The sequence below is a fragment of the Aspergillus welwitschiae genome (assembly GCF_003344945.1).
Source record: "Aspergillus welwitschiae strain CBS 139.54b unplaced genomic scaffold BDQ94scaffold_14, whole genome shotgun sequence".
In the NCBI taxonomy this organism is placed as follows: domain Eukaryota; kingdom Fungi; phylum Ascomycota; class Eurotiomycetes; order Eurotiales; family Aspergillaceae; genus Aspergillus; species Aspergillus welwitschiae.
In genome coordinates, this window is record NW_020798708.1 from 152,122 (window position 1) to 165,595 (window position 13,474).

Sequence of the window (13,474 nt, forward strand, 5' to 3'; positions counted from 1 at the left end):
TCAATCCCCCTCTTCTTTTCTTCTTCACCTCAGACGCCACGATGGACTGGTGTGTGAAGGCGCGCCAGACAGCTGTGTCAGGCCGCAGCACCATCTACACTCTGATTTCATCTTTTCATCAATTTTTATTTACCCTTCTAACTACAGCTGACATCTACGATTTGGATATGGCCCATTTCTGACGAAATCATCATGACTAAGTAGCTTTACCCTTCTTCATTTTCATATCCAACTCTCTCAGTTCCGTGGGCGGCTGGGCGATTGATTCTCTAGCTAGAACGGGGGGCAGGCGAAGGTAATTGATATAGACGCAATGAGTCACGCAAGTTGCATTTAGCGATTTATTCTACGTCCTTGAATGCAGCCCGTACCTGTAAAGCAACTGGAAATAGTCGTAGGCTGTAGTCACCTTCGATGGCTGCCATAGCCGTTGATTACGCTGCTGCGGTGGCTCCCTACCGTGGTCTCGTTTCGAGTGGAGAGCCGCTCCCCGCCGACCAAAAATCTCTCTCTCCCTCATGTTTGAGTCCCACCTCATGCCCACACCTGCATTCAATTCTTGCTAATCACTTGAAGGAGTCGAAAGGGATAATTTACTCACTGATCCCAAGAGCCATGCCATTGACACGTTCCTCCGATCCCCTGGTGTGGATCGACTGCGAGGTGCGGCATTCCTCTGCTTTTTACCCCTCTACCAGCCGCGACTGACGAACCCCTCCAACATTTCGATCGGCGTGTAGATGACCGGCCTTGACGCGGACACCGACCAAATCCTCCAAATCTGTTGCTTCATCACCGACGCCAATCTCAACCTCCTCGAGCCCCAGGGCTTCGAAACCGTCATCCACCATCCGACCTCAGTCCTAGACAACATGAACGCATGGTGCATCGAGACCCACGGTCGCACAGGGCTAACGGCGGCCGTGCAGGCCTCGACCACCACCGCGGAGGAGGCTGCGACGGCTCTTTTGGCCTATATCCAGAAATACGTGCCACAACCCCGGCGAGGGTTGCTGGCGGGGAACAGTGTACACGCCGACAAGGCGTTTCTGGCTAAGGGACCATACCAAGCGGTGCTAGACTGGCTACACTATCGGATCGTGGACGTGAGCGCACTCAAGGAGATGGTACGACGGTGGGGCTCAGAAGAGCTACTAGAATCCGTGCCAGGGAAGAAGGAGGTTCATCTTGCGCGGGACGATATTCTGGAAAGCATCGAGGAGATGCGATTCTACCGGGGGCGATTGTTCGGATTCTAGCCGAATGTCTGAGCGAGGGAACGGACCGGGAAGCTCTTCCCAGAATCCCAACGTACACGAAGCATAGAGAGGGGTAGACCCCAATTACAATGTAGACAGCTGGATGGATGCCCAATGGATCCGGGATTGCAGCAAGAATGGCCGGTTTTTCCCAGGTATCTGCAGCTCGAGTGCCGTAGTGTATCGCGATGGAATCGAATGAAGCTCTGGCCTGAAGTCATGCTGACATGGGCCCCTCCTGGTGGGGTCCTGGCGTTGGGCGAAGACTCGAAAGTCGAAGCTAATTGCCAGTCTATATTTACTTCCTCCCCGCTCGTGTCTCGCCGGCTTCCCTTCCATTCTTTGCCCCTCCCTTCTCCTGCTCCTTTTCTGCCCCTGTTTCTCGCTTCAATTGTCGGTGAGCTTCTCTCCCGACTGTTCTATATCTTCCCGTCCATACCCCTCCAGCTTCCCCTCCCTCTCTCTTTCTATCCGTACCGTTTCTATATCCCCTCCCACCATGTCTGTCCAGACCGTCTCCATTACTCCCTTCACCGACCAGAAGCCGGGAACGTAAGTACCTTGTTGTCTCCACTTGCTTTAATCTTCTCCGGCTATGAATTGCCCTTAACTCTGACAACACCAGCTCCGGTCTTCGTAAGAAGGTCAAGGTCTTCCAGCAGGCCAACTACTCCGAATCCTTCGTTACTAGCATCATCCTCTCCATCCCCGAGGGCGCTGAGGGCGCTTTCCTCGTCATCGGTGGCGATGGCCGCTACTACAACACCGAGGTCATCCAGAAGATTGCCAAAATCGGTGCCGCTTATGGTGTCAAGAAGCTGCTGGTCGGCCAGAATGGCATCCTCTCCACCCCCGCTGCCAGCAACCTCATCCGCAAGCGCAAGGCCACGGGTGGTATCCTCCTGACGGCCAGTCACAACCCTGGTGGTACGTAATTTTGCGTTTAGATTCACCGACCCCACGCTGACATTATTCTGTTACTCAGGCCCTGAGAACGACTTCGGTATCAAGTACAACCTTGCCAATGGCGCTCCTGCCCCCGAATCTGTCACCAACAAGATCTTCGAAACCTCCAAGTCCCTCACCTCCTACAAGTACATTGACATCCCCGATGTTGACACCACCACCATCGGCTCCAAGACCTACGGCCCCATCGAGGTTGAGGTCGTCCACTCCACCACCGACTACGTCACCATGATGAAGGAGATCTTCGACTTCGACCTCATCCGCGATTTCCTCAAGACTCACAAGGACTTCAAGGTGCTGTTCGATGGTATGCACGGTGTTACTGGCCCCTACGGTGTTGACATCTTCGTCAACGAGCTGGGTCTGCCCGCTAGCAGCACCATGAACTGCGAGCCCAAGCCCGACTTCGGCGGTGGCCACCCCGACCCCAACCTGGTTTACGCCCACGAGCTCGTTGAGAGCGTTGACAAGAATGGCATCCACTTCGGTGCTGCCAGTGATGGTGACGGTGACCGTAACATGATCTACGGCGCCAACACCTTCGTCTCCCCCGGTGACAGTCTGGCTATCATTGCCCACCACGCCAAGCTCATCCCCTACTTCCAGAAGCAGGGCGTCTACGGCCTGGCGCGCTCCATGCCCACCTCCGGTGCTGTCGACCGTGTAGCCAAGGCCCAGGGCCTGCAGAGCTACGAGGTCCCCACGGGCTGGAAGTTCTTCTGCAACTTGTTCGACAACCAGAAGATCTCCATCTGTGGTGAGGAGAGTTTCGGTACTGGCAGCAACCACATCCGTGAGAAGGACGGCCTGTGGGCCATCGTGGCCTGGCTGAACGTCATCGCTGGCGTTGCCAAGCAGAAGCCCAGCGAGACCCCCAGCATCGCTTCCATCCAGAACGAGTTCTGGCAGACCTACGGCCGTACCTTCTTCACCCGGTACGACTACGAGAACGTCGACAGCGACGGCGCCAACAAGGTGATCGCCACGCTGTCGGAGAAGGTCGACAACAAGGACACCTTCGTTGGCTCGACCGTGTCCGGCCGCAAGGTCGTCGACGTCGGCAACTTCGCCTACACCGACTTGGACGGCAGCGTGACCAAGAACCAGGGTCTGTACGTCAAGTTCGATGACGGCAGCCGCATCGTCGTCCGTCTGTCTGGCACTGGCAGCAGCGGCGCCACGATCCGTCTGTACATCGAGAAGTACGAGAACGACGCCAGCAAGCTCGGTCTCGCCACGGATGAGTACCTGAAGGACAACGTGGCTCTGGCTCTGGAGCTGCTCAAGTTCAAGGAGTACATTGGCCGTGAGGAGCCTGATGTCCGCACCTAAGCAGATAGCATTATGTTAATAGCGGTTTTTTGAGTAGCTTAATAAGGATAATGAGTATATTTCTCTTCACATAAACCTGTCTTATCCTATCCTCCATCCTTAGACAATCAACCATTATATATGAACCCTGTCCATGAACCCAACTCCATAATAACATAAACTAATTCATACTCTCATAACGTCATACTAGATTCCATAACCCAACCAACCCACCTGACAAACTACTACTTACTCATCCCATTAACCTTCTCCCCCCACCACTCTCCCCACTTAACAACCACCTCCTCCCTCCTTGCCTCCTCCGCCGCAAACACCACCGCATGACTCCTAACCGCCTCCTCCAGATCACACCCAACGAACCTCCTCTGTGCCTCCGCCACCCCCCACCCCTTATTGACCACCGCATCGACAGCATCGACGAAGCTCCTCGCAAGCCCATAATCCCCTCCGCCATGCGCCTTCTCCTCCTCCGCCGGCCTCTTCGGCACCGTGATCGTCGTAGTCTCCCTTGTCTGGAACGAGTAGATAGTGATTGTGCGGCTATCGTAGCTAATCTCGCCGAGCGTGCCGTACACGCGGCCGCGTCGCTCGCATTGCTTCTCGGTCGGTGCGATCATGTGGAAAAGAGCGGTTTTGGGTGGGTCCGACGAGAAGGTTATCGTTACGGTTTGATCGTCGCAGACGTTGTTGTCGGATTCGTAGACACAGCGGCCGTACCACGGGCGGGAGTGGATGGATTCCTTTTCATCGGTGGCGTTGTTGGAGGTTTGGTAGTCTTCGCGGAGGCGGGTAAGGAGGTGGGATTGAGCCAGGGGGATGTGCTCGGTGGGGATGGGGTCGGATTTGTTAATTCTAGGGCTGGTTGTTTTAGGGAGGATATCTTCGATGTCTTCGCAGACGATGTTCACGGGCCAGTCTATGTCGCCTTTTGCGACGTGCATGTCGTTGTAGATTCGGACGGCGCTGTAGATGCAATCTCGTTCTGCGGGACAGGATAGACAGTTTGTTGCGGCGCCTGCGGCGGGAGGCTTTTGGGATTTGCGGAACTGGGTTAGGGAGCCGGTGGAGGTGATGGTTCGGGGATGGATGGGTTGTTGCGAGGTTGGGTCTGAGGAGGGAGGAGGACTGGAGAGTAACCACATGATGAAGTCGATGTCGTGGCAGGATTTAGTTAGCAGGGAGCCGTCCCCGTTGGGGGTTTCTCGACGCCAGTTGCCGCGCACATAGCTGTGCGAAAAGTGCCAGAAGCCGACGGGTTCGGTGTGCTCGAGGGAGACGATGTCGCCGATGACGCGGTCGAGAAGGAGGAGTTTGCGGAGGAGAATGTTGTGCGGGCTGTAGCGGAGGACGTGGCCGATGGAGAAGATGTTGGTAGAGAGGTTGGGGGTGAGGGCGTGATAGACGGACAGACAGTCCTCTAGGGATAGGGCGAGAGGCTTCTCGCAGAGGATGTGGAGTTGGAGAGGGGCGATAGCGTGGAGGATCTCGACGTGGGTGGAGTCAAGGGTGCAGATGAAGACCCCGTCGACACCGACTTGGGAGTCATTCTTGGTTTCTCGGCGCTGCTGCTCCCATTGTAGCCAGGCGCGCCAGTCGGGGAATTCCTGGCCGTCTTGGGGAGTGCCGTGTTCGCCCCAGATGTAGGAGCGGCCGAGGTGTCGGCGCTTGGAGGGGTGGGGTTCGGCGACGGCGTGGATGGTGCCTTGAGTAGCGGTGGCTACAGCACGAGCGTAGGCGGTCCCACGAGATCCGGCACCTATTATGAGGAAGCGGAGAGGACGGGGAGAGGCTGGTGGAGGGGGAGAGGAAGCTGGAATGACAGGTTCTTTAATGGTGAGTTGGGAAAATGGAAGTGGAAGTAGGAGAGGGGCAATGAGGGGAGAATGAGGGGATATAGTATTGGACCTAAATACAAATGCAAGGGATCGCCGGGTGCGGATGATAAAGCCGCGTCGCTGGTTGGTTGGTGGCATCTTATGTCATCGGCTGATAACAGCAAGCCTCACATGTAACTATGGGTCAGGACACAGTTGCAATGAAAGGTAGGGTTCTAATTCAGACTGGACAGTAGACATTATTCAATTGTAATTATCAGTAGATGAGCGCAAGTCTCTCACAAACGACACAAACATGCAAAGAAAATGAATTGGGGTATCCATAAGAAACAGGCTAGCAAGTAGTACAGAATCCAGACATGATCACCATCGCCAGTCCGGGAACACCACCCGGAAACCCTATGTATAACTCCTCCACGTATGTACAGAGCACCAATATATACTCTCACCTCCCCGGGGAACCTTTCATATACTCTCCGTGAACCGACTGCCCCGACTGCCATCGAAGCTCGGATGGCTTCGTCCGAGCGCATCAGGCCGCTTCGGCATTGTCGGAGAGAGCGCCCCGACTTGCGAAACGACCCGCGGCCCGGTTGGCTCATTGGACAGACTGGCATTGGCGGACCCAGTAACTGGTGTGCGGGCTGGCGATGGTCGAAACACCACAACACCTCCTACCTCCGCCGCTTCTCGAGTATAGCTGGTATCCAACGGCATGCCATACGGTGTCGCTACGGGCGGTTGTGTTGGCGGTGACCGGGGCTGAACTGGTGAGCTTGGAGAAAAAAGCGTGCTCGGCTCAGACGCAGTAGGGGATCCCGGTTCATATCCACCGCCGTAGCCGTCTCCTCCTGACTGCAGCACTGAAGGAATCTTCCGGCCGGAGATCTTTTGGAATCCGCGTTCGCTGGGCTCGGAGCTCAGAGTACTGTCGGTGCGTGTCGTCATGTGCGACTGGCGCCATCGCTTCATGAAAGCCGGGGCAAAGTATGACGCAGTAAACAGGGGGTCGTCGCTTGACCGCCGCGATGTCATCTCTGCGGAGCGCGGGAGAGAGCCTTCGGCTGTCCCGGTCGTGTCCGGCTCGGGGAGGGCATCCCCAGATGGCGGCAAGATGTTCTTCTTGCGTCGGCGAAGCAGCCAGACAACAATTACGAACACGAACATAGCAGCAGCCACACCACCAACCACACCCCCAGCTATCTTGCCTTTAGTTTGGCTGCTGAGGGAGCCAGAGCCGGAACCAGAGCCGGAGCCAGAGCCGGAGCCAGAGCTGCCCGAAGAGGATGAAGGCGAGACACCTTGTCCGGTGGCAGTTGCCCCTGATCCTCCACCCCCTCCATTAGAGGCCGTACCCCAGGCTCCGTAGAGCGAAGTGGTGGAAGTAGAGTCCGATGAGAAGGTGGATGTCGTCGCGGAGCTCGTCTGGGTCACGGAGGATGTCGTCGTAGACTGTGAACCGGAGCCGAATGCCCAAGCAGAGCCGGAGGTGGTCACTTGGCTACCGCTTTGTGTCCCAGTTGGACTAGAGCTGGACAATGCGCTGGATGGTTGGGGGTGAGCCGAAGAGGGAATAGCGGTAGCAGTAGAGCCAAACAGCGGAGTGGATGTCTTCGAAGTAGCGGGCGCAGATGATGGTGGGGTGGATGAGGACGGTTCAGGCGTACTCGTTACTGCCGGGGTATCTGCGGTTGGAGAAGAATACGCAGGCGAAGCAGTCAGAGGTAGATCAATCGAGACGGTAGCAGAAAGCGACAAGAGCAATGAGTCTGTATCTGTTGACGAGATCGACGTCGCGGGCACGGTCGACTCTTCAGATATCGTTGTCGGTGCAGTTGCCGAAGTGCCGGTGCTAGTCTGCGAATTGTTGTCGACCACGTTGACGATAGTCGCAGACACCGTAGCCTGATCCCCCGTGGCTGTGTTTGATTGCTGGCGCTTTTCGAGGGACAGTCCCTGACTGTCATGCACATCCTGCGCCTGCATGACTGGGTCTAGGGTTAGTTCACCTTCCAGCCCATTTGCGACCGTATTCTGCGGTACGATTGTCGGAGTCGCATGGTACCCCGGGCTCTTCCCAGTCTCGCTAAAGTATGCTGAATCCAATTGATATTTCTTGCGCATCACTCTGTTGAAGCGAGCATGTCCTGTGCCATGATGGGCCATCCTGATAACATCCACGTCGGGCCGAAATTTACTGAGTATGTGCTGAAGTGCGGCGATTGCTGACCGCAGCTTCGCAATATCGAAAGAATGATATGAGAGAAGTTATCTCGAAATGAAAGCGAATGAATGTGAAGTGAAGGGAAGGTGTCTGCCTGCACGACACAAATTCTGACGGCTAAGGAGCGCGGTGATTAGGTCGATCGAATGCGACTGTAGTGAAAGCGAACTCAAGGAGCGTAAAGAAAGAGACGACGGCCAACTTTTGAGTGACGGTAAAAGAAAGGCGGCAAAGGCGAATAAGTAAATCAATTGTCGAAAGAGCGACTGCGGTGAAGTTGAGCGGATGAGAGCTTCCACGTCTATTAGAAGCCTCGGAATTGTAGCGAATACCAATGAGCGGACGTCAGCTGGGATATACAGCCGACAAATATCGAATAATTAGAAGAGTAAGAAAGACCGAAAGACATCAACAGAGACCTGTTCGCCAGGGCAAAGCACCCGTTAGTATCGGAGCAACGTCATTCTACTATCCCGCATTCAACCCGCAGGATCGCAAGTGAAATTACATACCTGCAAAAACGAAAGGACAGGAAAGGAAGAAAACAAGGCGACTATTTTTCTTTTCTTTTCTTTAAACCGAACTATCCGAATTCGAGCTTCGCAGGTGGTTATATCTCAAGCGCTCCTCGATTCCTAATCCATAATTGCCGCACAAGCAAGCGTACTGAGTGAAACGTGCACGTCGGTCGAAGAAATTAATATCACCACCCTTTCCCTTTCCCTCAGGGCCCGTCAGGTACGAGGTGGTGATTACTGGAAGGATGTGTATGCCGTTTCCACAATTGACCCTCCAACCGGGACAAGGATCCACGTCTAGACCAAGGTTCCGGCCTCGGGATTGCTACCGCTCTTGCCTCGTCTTCTTGGTTCACCCAAGAAATGTTGGCGTGGTTCGATTGGGTCCTTTACGGCATCAATTCTCTCCGAACGGGATTTACCGCCTGCTCACAAGTTGGCGGGTGCTGAGATGAGTGAAGTGAGTCGGCGGGCGATTCCCCGTCGATGAGATCCCGTCTGCTGCCTGCTTGCTACCTCCGGGGAGACTTTGGGGAGAACAGAAAAGGGGAGGAGGGGAAAAGAAGGTGGGAAGAAGGCAAAGAGGGGAGGAGGAGGGTTGAGAGGGGGAAAAGGTGAAAGGTTAGGGTAAAGAAGACGGTGATCGAAAGCGAGGAGAAGAGGAGGAGGGGGGGGGGGAAGAGAGTAGCAAAGTCAAGGGAAGAGAAAGACAGAATGGAAAGGGAAGGGAAGCGAGCGAAAGAGCGACGGGGTCGAGACAAGCTAGACTAGTTAGTCGTTAGGCAGTCCGTCAGTCAGTACTAGTAGTAAATGACCCGCGTGGGAAAGCATCGATCAGGCCAGGCCTAAGAATAACAACCGTCTGGTCTTAGACCTGCAGCGTCACTAAGGCACGGTGGGTGCGGTTACCGACCCATCCCGGTTATGGGCTCAGTACCACTCCAATACGGCCGAGGACACCAGAACGCGCGCTCTCTAGCCAGATATTTTTTTTTTCTCACTCATTTTGGTATCACGTAAGTAAGAGAAACAATATCAATAGTGAGATCATTCCTTCTGCTGGCGGCAAAACGGGAATTATACCCGACCGCAAAAATGTCATGATTTGGCTTGCCGAGCTGCAGCTCCCATGTACCCCATCCGGAGAGAGTGGGCAGCAGCCGCAGCGCTCATCCTTGTCGTTGGTACGTGATAGTCCATCCCTACCTACATATACATATGTCTGGGAGTCCGTGGATGGAACAATTGCTTTTTCACTGGTTTGCGCAGCCAGCTCGCTTGGGGATCCATCGATACACACGAAATCTCGTACGGCAGATACAGTACGATAGACTCGACCCGATTTGGGGAAATCATCGATTGCTCTTCGTCATTGGTCCGGGGCGCTGTCCGAAAGGGGGGAAGCCAAGCCTGAGTTTAATAAAACGCCGGGCGCTAAGTTTCATTAGATGTTTGTTTACGCCGGACACACAATCTAACTAGACCACGCCTGTTAATTAGAGACCCGGCTGCAATATCATCCAGGTGCCTATCATATCGCATCATCCACGGTTCTGTCCCGTGTCAAGTGCCGTCTGACCAGGACCATCTTCAGCAGGTAGACTACCCAACTTGGTGGTCGAGTTTTTCAAACCGAGCAGTCCTGCGTCCAAGTTTGGCCTCGCAGACAGACAGGGGGCCAACAACCAAATCTATCGTTAGTCCACATAGCAATCCTGTCCGTTGCTGATGCTGCATGCGCTAGCAGGGAGCAAACAAGACATCACCAATACCACTTCACAGACCAGGGACATACAGACAGCAGGTAGATAAGGCAGGATTTCGACCCCATGAAGCCACCACAACAACAAGACAATATCCACACATACACACGGGATCCATCATCTAATCGAGGATACGACTCATTTATCCACTTCACGAAAGAAAAGTCCATCCAGAGTCTAGACACGGACACCCACAACGTCCCGAAGTTCTTCCTAGGTCCCACGCAATGATGCAAGGGACTCACCTCCCTAACGACTCTCTAAGGCATTAGCCGCTGCGATGTCACCACTCACCACTCACTCTGCAAGGTACGCCCCATCTGAATCACTCCCATCCACAACCGACAATGGATCGTCGCTATCGAGATGAACAGGAACTAGTCGAGTCATGCAAGAGGATGCACTCCATAAGCTCACTCAGTTAGCTAGTATCAGATCCCAGACGTAGATACCTGAGTCAGCTTATGATCTCTCCCCAAGACCAAAGAAGCAAACAAAAAGAAAAAAGGAGAATATTGGTAACTAGGCAGACAAACAGATTTGGTTGCGGTTTCGATACACGTATACGTACGTATGTCTCTTTTCCGTGTCTCAGAGCCCCACCCCACTCTTAGAACCCGCTATTTATATCATAGCCCGGCCGGCTCCTGTCATGTCCATCTCCCGTCCGGCCATCGAGAACAATCGTGGAAACTTCGAGGAATGTTCATCATTGCCACTGGAAGATCTCGGGGAGTAAGTGCTTGAAATTAATCAGATGACATGTAGGGTATGATTTGCATTCCTTACTACTATATGCAAACTCATTATTTTTTGGCATAGTAGCAATTGAAGTGATCGACATTCTAGTCATGCAAGATCCTAGCATATATCTACATCAAAACACATCAACTAGAGACAATATGACCCTGAATACATTCCTCAAACATCCACAGTCACCGACAAATTCCATGTTCAAAAACTCCGAATGGTCACCGATTGCTCTCCCTAAGAGCCATTCCTAAGCATTACCCCACTATACCATCATGGTTGACTTTATCGTCATATCGTTGTAGCTGAAACAATAAACATCGACATGCACAAGCCTCTACCGACATCTAAAATGAGTAGCAAGAGAGCCCCTCACTAAGCTCACATACCTCCACATGACTCAAGCAAAGTAAGTTGCTACTCAATTAGCCACTTACCATCCCTCTCATCTCAGATTCCCTTGTCTGCCTCCCCTTCCCCGTAAGATCATTAAACATCTAACATACTCATCTATCACCTGGCAGATAGCGCAGATGACAAAAAAAGGTAAGAAGAATATAAATCTGCATTGGGCACATCACTCAGCCCCCAACTTCAGGTTCTCTCTCTAAATCCAACACCCTACAAACACACACATACATACGATGACAAACTTATGTTTCTAATGCTAGCAGATCATGCTGTATCATATTGAAACATTGTGGGCGTGTCTCACTAATAGTACCTACTATCATGCCGTGTCGGGCCCTCATGTATATTAAACAGTGAATATCAACAAGACCACGCTGGTGCAAATGAACGGCTACCATATTAGTAGTCGTGCGAGATCATCTTGCTATTGATTCTGATTCACTCGTGTGAAGATATTGAAAGTTGGATGGCAGTAGCCAGAATCGTGTGATGAAAGCTGTTGTTGGTAGATTAATTCGTGATGAGACCAATGTAGGATCGTTTGGACCTAAGTTAGACCGACAAAGAGCAATGACACACATATTCCACCATACAAGAGCGGCTTATCGAGTAGTATGCTCCGAATCAAGAAACCATTTATTGATTGCCAATTTACTGCGCAAGGATTAGTTTGCCGATGGGGACGGCGCATGGCATATGTCGACGCACTTAATTCCTTCCACCTTTTGAAATGCCTTTCTATCAGTACCAATGCAGGCTAAAGAAGAGAGAGGAAGAAAGAACATGGGAATGGAACATGCTTCCAACTACCTGTCGAGACAGAGAGGAAAGAAAAAGACTGTGTCACAACTATACAAAGGGTCTGCATCTCGCCAGCCACTCTCCTTGCTATTTTCACTCCTCAACCCCTCACCCTACTCGCATGTCTGACCAACGGTCTAAACGGAAGGAAAACTAATTAAAGACATAGAGACGCCGTAAGACGACTGACGAACGCTTGTGCTACACATGAAGGGGTATTAATAATGGGACGAACATTATTAGGTATGAACTTAGAAGGTCTCAAGTTCATCCGCCCCAGCCTCCGCTTCGGGAATCTCGAATCCCTCCTGCAACACATGTTAACCACGGATTCGGGAATGAGAAGCCTCCTTGACATGCAACAAAAGAGGTCCGGCTAGTGTGGAATCATACCTCCGTCGAGTACAGAATGCCCTGGATGTGCTTCACCAGCGAGTCGTCATCCTTCTCAAGCTCCGGATCGGCCTCGATGGCGCTCTGCAAAAGCAATTCGATGTCACGCAGCTTGGCAAAGTAGAAGTCCCTCTCCTTCTCCAAGCCAGCAATAGCCTCCTTTTGCGTAGCAATCTCCTGCTGCAGCGCAGATACGTTGGCAGCGCTTGCGGCACCAGCGACACGGGGGCGGGCGGCGCCAATAGTAGGCGTAGTACCACGGCGCGCCGCACCGGCGGAGCTTGCACCTGCGCGAGAGCCACCCGCAGCGGCCGGGGGGCCACCAGAGGCCTTGCGACGAGCGACCGCATCGTAGTCACCACCCGGGTAGTGTTGGTCCCAGTACTTCTTCGTCCACTGAAGGAACTCAAGGTTGTCCTGCATACGGCATTTCGTGAGAGATTCGACCGGAATCGGCTTGTCCACCTGGTGTTTGGCAAAGACGTCTAAACAGTCCTGTGTTAACGGAAACAGCGTTCCCAAACCACAATTCGTTCGGAAGAGGCGTACTCTGAAGAACCTTGAAGTTCTGAAGGTAGGCGTATTCGGTGTTGACGTTGAACTTGACGCGAGACATCGGGACATCCACTAGAAGGCAACTAGTAAGCCACATGTCCAGGCGAGGGTGAAAAAAAGGGGTGAGCTCATCACGCCAACTCACTGAATATCGAATCGAAGATCTGGCACAGAGCGGCACTGTACGATCACTCCGTCAGCCTATAGGCCTAAGACATGCCTAATTGTTTGTTGAAAGCGCTACTAAGGCGTCTGTTGCAAGCGACTTTCCACGACGGTCAGGGAGGTTCCTACCCAGTTCCGCACTGCTCAACCTTGGTCATGTTCAACTGCAGCAGGTTGTTGATCCATGCCAGCAACTCTTGTCTGTTATCCTAGATTGTTAGCCATGGGTGCAAAGGAATAACAAGCCGTCCTAGAACAGAGGCAGATGCCCGACGAACCTGGATTCCGACATAGTGGGGTAAGTAGTTGTAAGGGAAGGCTGAATGCCGGGCTAGAAGGAATGCAGGGTTTGGCAGGGGGTTGCAAATATTGGAGGGGAGTTGAAATAAGAATTAGTAACAAAGGGAAACACCCTGTAGCGCTGGATCTCTCTTGTTAATATCGAAGAAAAACAAAGGCCAAGTTGAGCAGATGGGGATGTTTTGTTGCTGTCGACAAAACC

The 13,474-nt window shown here is 52.9% G+C and overlaps 6 protein-coding genes across 6 annotated transcripts; 2 read left to right on the top strand and 4 right to left on the bottom strand.

Moving 5' to 3' along the window:
• The first annotated feature begins 365 nt into the window (after positions 1-365).
• Positions 366-1,502, top strand: BDQ94DRAFT_142667 (oligoribonuclease). The gene has a single exon (XM_026766075.1). It carries the CDS (start codon positions 741-743, stop codon positions 1,257-1,259), a length of 519 nt encoding a protein of 172 aa, XP_026626808.1. The 5' UTR covers positions 366-740; the 3' UTR covers positions 1,260-1,502.
• An 89-nt stretch (positions 1,503-1,591) lies between these two features.
• pgmA (phosphoglucomutase PGM2) lies at positions 1,592-3,813 on the top strand. The gene is made up of 3 exons (XM_026766076.1): positions 1,592-1,811; positions 1,885-2,186; positions 2,245-3,813. The coding sequence occupies exons 1-3, from the start codon at positions 1,759-1,761 to the stop codon at positions 3,555-3,557; spliced, it is 1,668 nt and encodes a 555-aa protein (XP_026626809.1). The 5' UTR covers positions 1,592-1,758; the 3' UTR covers positions 3,558-3,813.
• Positions 3,782-5,530, bottom strand: BDQ94DRAFT_169865 (Gfo/Idh/MocA family protein; the record flags this gene model as incomplete). Its single annotated transcript, XM_026771367.1, has 1 exon — positions 3,782-5,530. The coding sequence occupies one exon, from the start codon at positions 5,528-5,530 to the stop codon at positions 3,782-3,784; it is 1,749 nt and encodes a 582-aa protein (XP_026626810.1).
• Positions 5,477-6,990, bottom strand: BDQ94DRAFT_142673 (uncharacterized protein). Its single transcript, XM_026766077.1, has one exon. It carries the CDS (start codon positions 6,557-6,559, stop codon positions 5,858-5,860), a length of 702 nt encoding a protein of 233 aa, XP_026626811.1. The 5' UTR covers positions 6,560-6,990; the 3' UTR covers positions 5,477-5,857.
• A 2,630-nt stretch (positions 6,991-9,620) lies between these two features.
• On the bottom strand, positions 9,621-10,477 carry BDQ94DRAFT_142675 (uncharacterized protein). The gene has a single exon (XM_026766078.1). The coding sequence runs from the start codon at positions 10,065-10,067 to the stop codon at positions 9,897-9,899; it is 171 nt and encodes a 56-aa protein (XP_026626812.1). The 5' UTR covers positions 10,068-10,477; the 3' UTR covers positions 9,621-9,896.
• A 1,633-nt stretch (positions 10,478-12,110) lies between these two features.
• Positions 12,111-13,264, bottom strand: eb1 (microtubule-binding protein BIM1; the record flags this gene model as incomplete). Its single annotated transcript, XM_026771368.1, has 6 exons — positions 12,111-12,167; positions 12,253-12,737; positions 12,802-12,879; positions 12,953-12,987; positions 13,102-13,173; positions 13,251-13,264. 6 exons carry the CDS (start codon positions 13,262-13,264, stop codon positions 12,111-12,113), a joined length of 741 nt encoding a protein of 246 aa, XP_026626813.1.
• Positions 13,265-13,474: the final 210 nt, after the last annotated feature.

What these genes read in the sequence shown, in the direction of transcription:
- BDQ94DRAFT_142667 (XM_026766075.1), top strand. Translation starts at nt 741, where the DNA reads ATGACCGGCCTTGACGCGGACACCGACCAAATCCTCCAAATCTGTTGC.
- pgmA (XM_026766076.1), top strand. Translation starts at nt 1,759, where the DNA reads ATGTCTGTCCAGACCGTCTCCATTACTCCCTTCACCGACCAGAAGCCG. An exon ending in ACCGACCAGAAGCCGGGAAC is followed by an intron (nt 1,812 to 1,884) that starts GTAAGTACCTTG and finishes TGACAACACCAG; the next exon opens with CTCCGGTCTTCGTAAGAAGG. An exon ending in GGCCAGTCACAACCCTGGTG is followed by an intron (nt 2,187 to 2,244) that starts GTACGTAATTTT and finishes TCTGTTACTCAG; the next exon opens with GCCCTGAGAACGACTTCGGT.
- BDQ94DRAFT_142673 (XM_026766077.1), bottom strand. Translation starts at nt 6,559, where the DNA reads ATGTTCGTGTTCGTAATTGTTGTCTGGCTGCTTCGCCGACGCAAGAAG.
- BDQ94DRAFT_142675 (XM_026766078.1), bottom strand. Translation starts at nt 10,067, where the DNA reads ATGGACTTTTCTTTCGTGAAGTGGATAAATGAGTCGTATCCTCGATTA.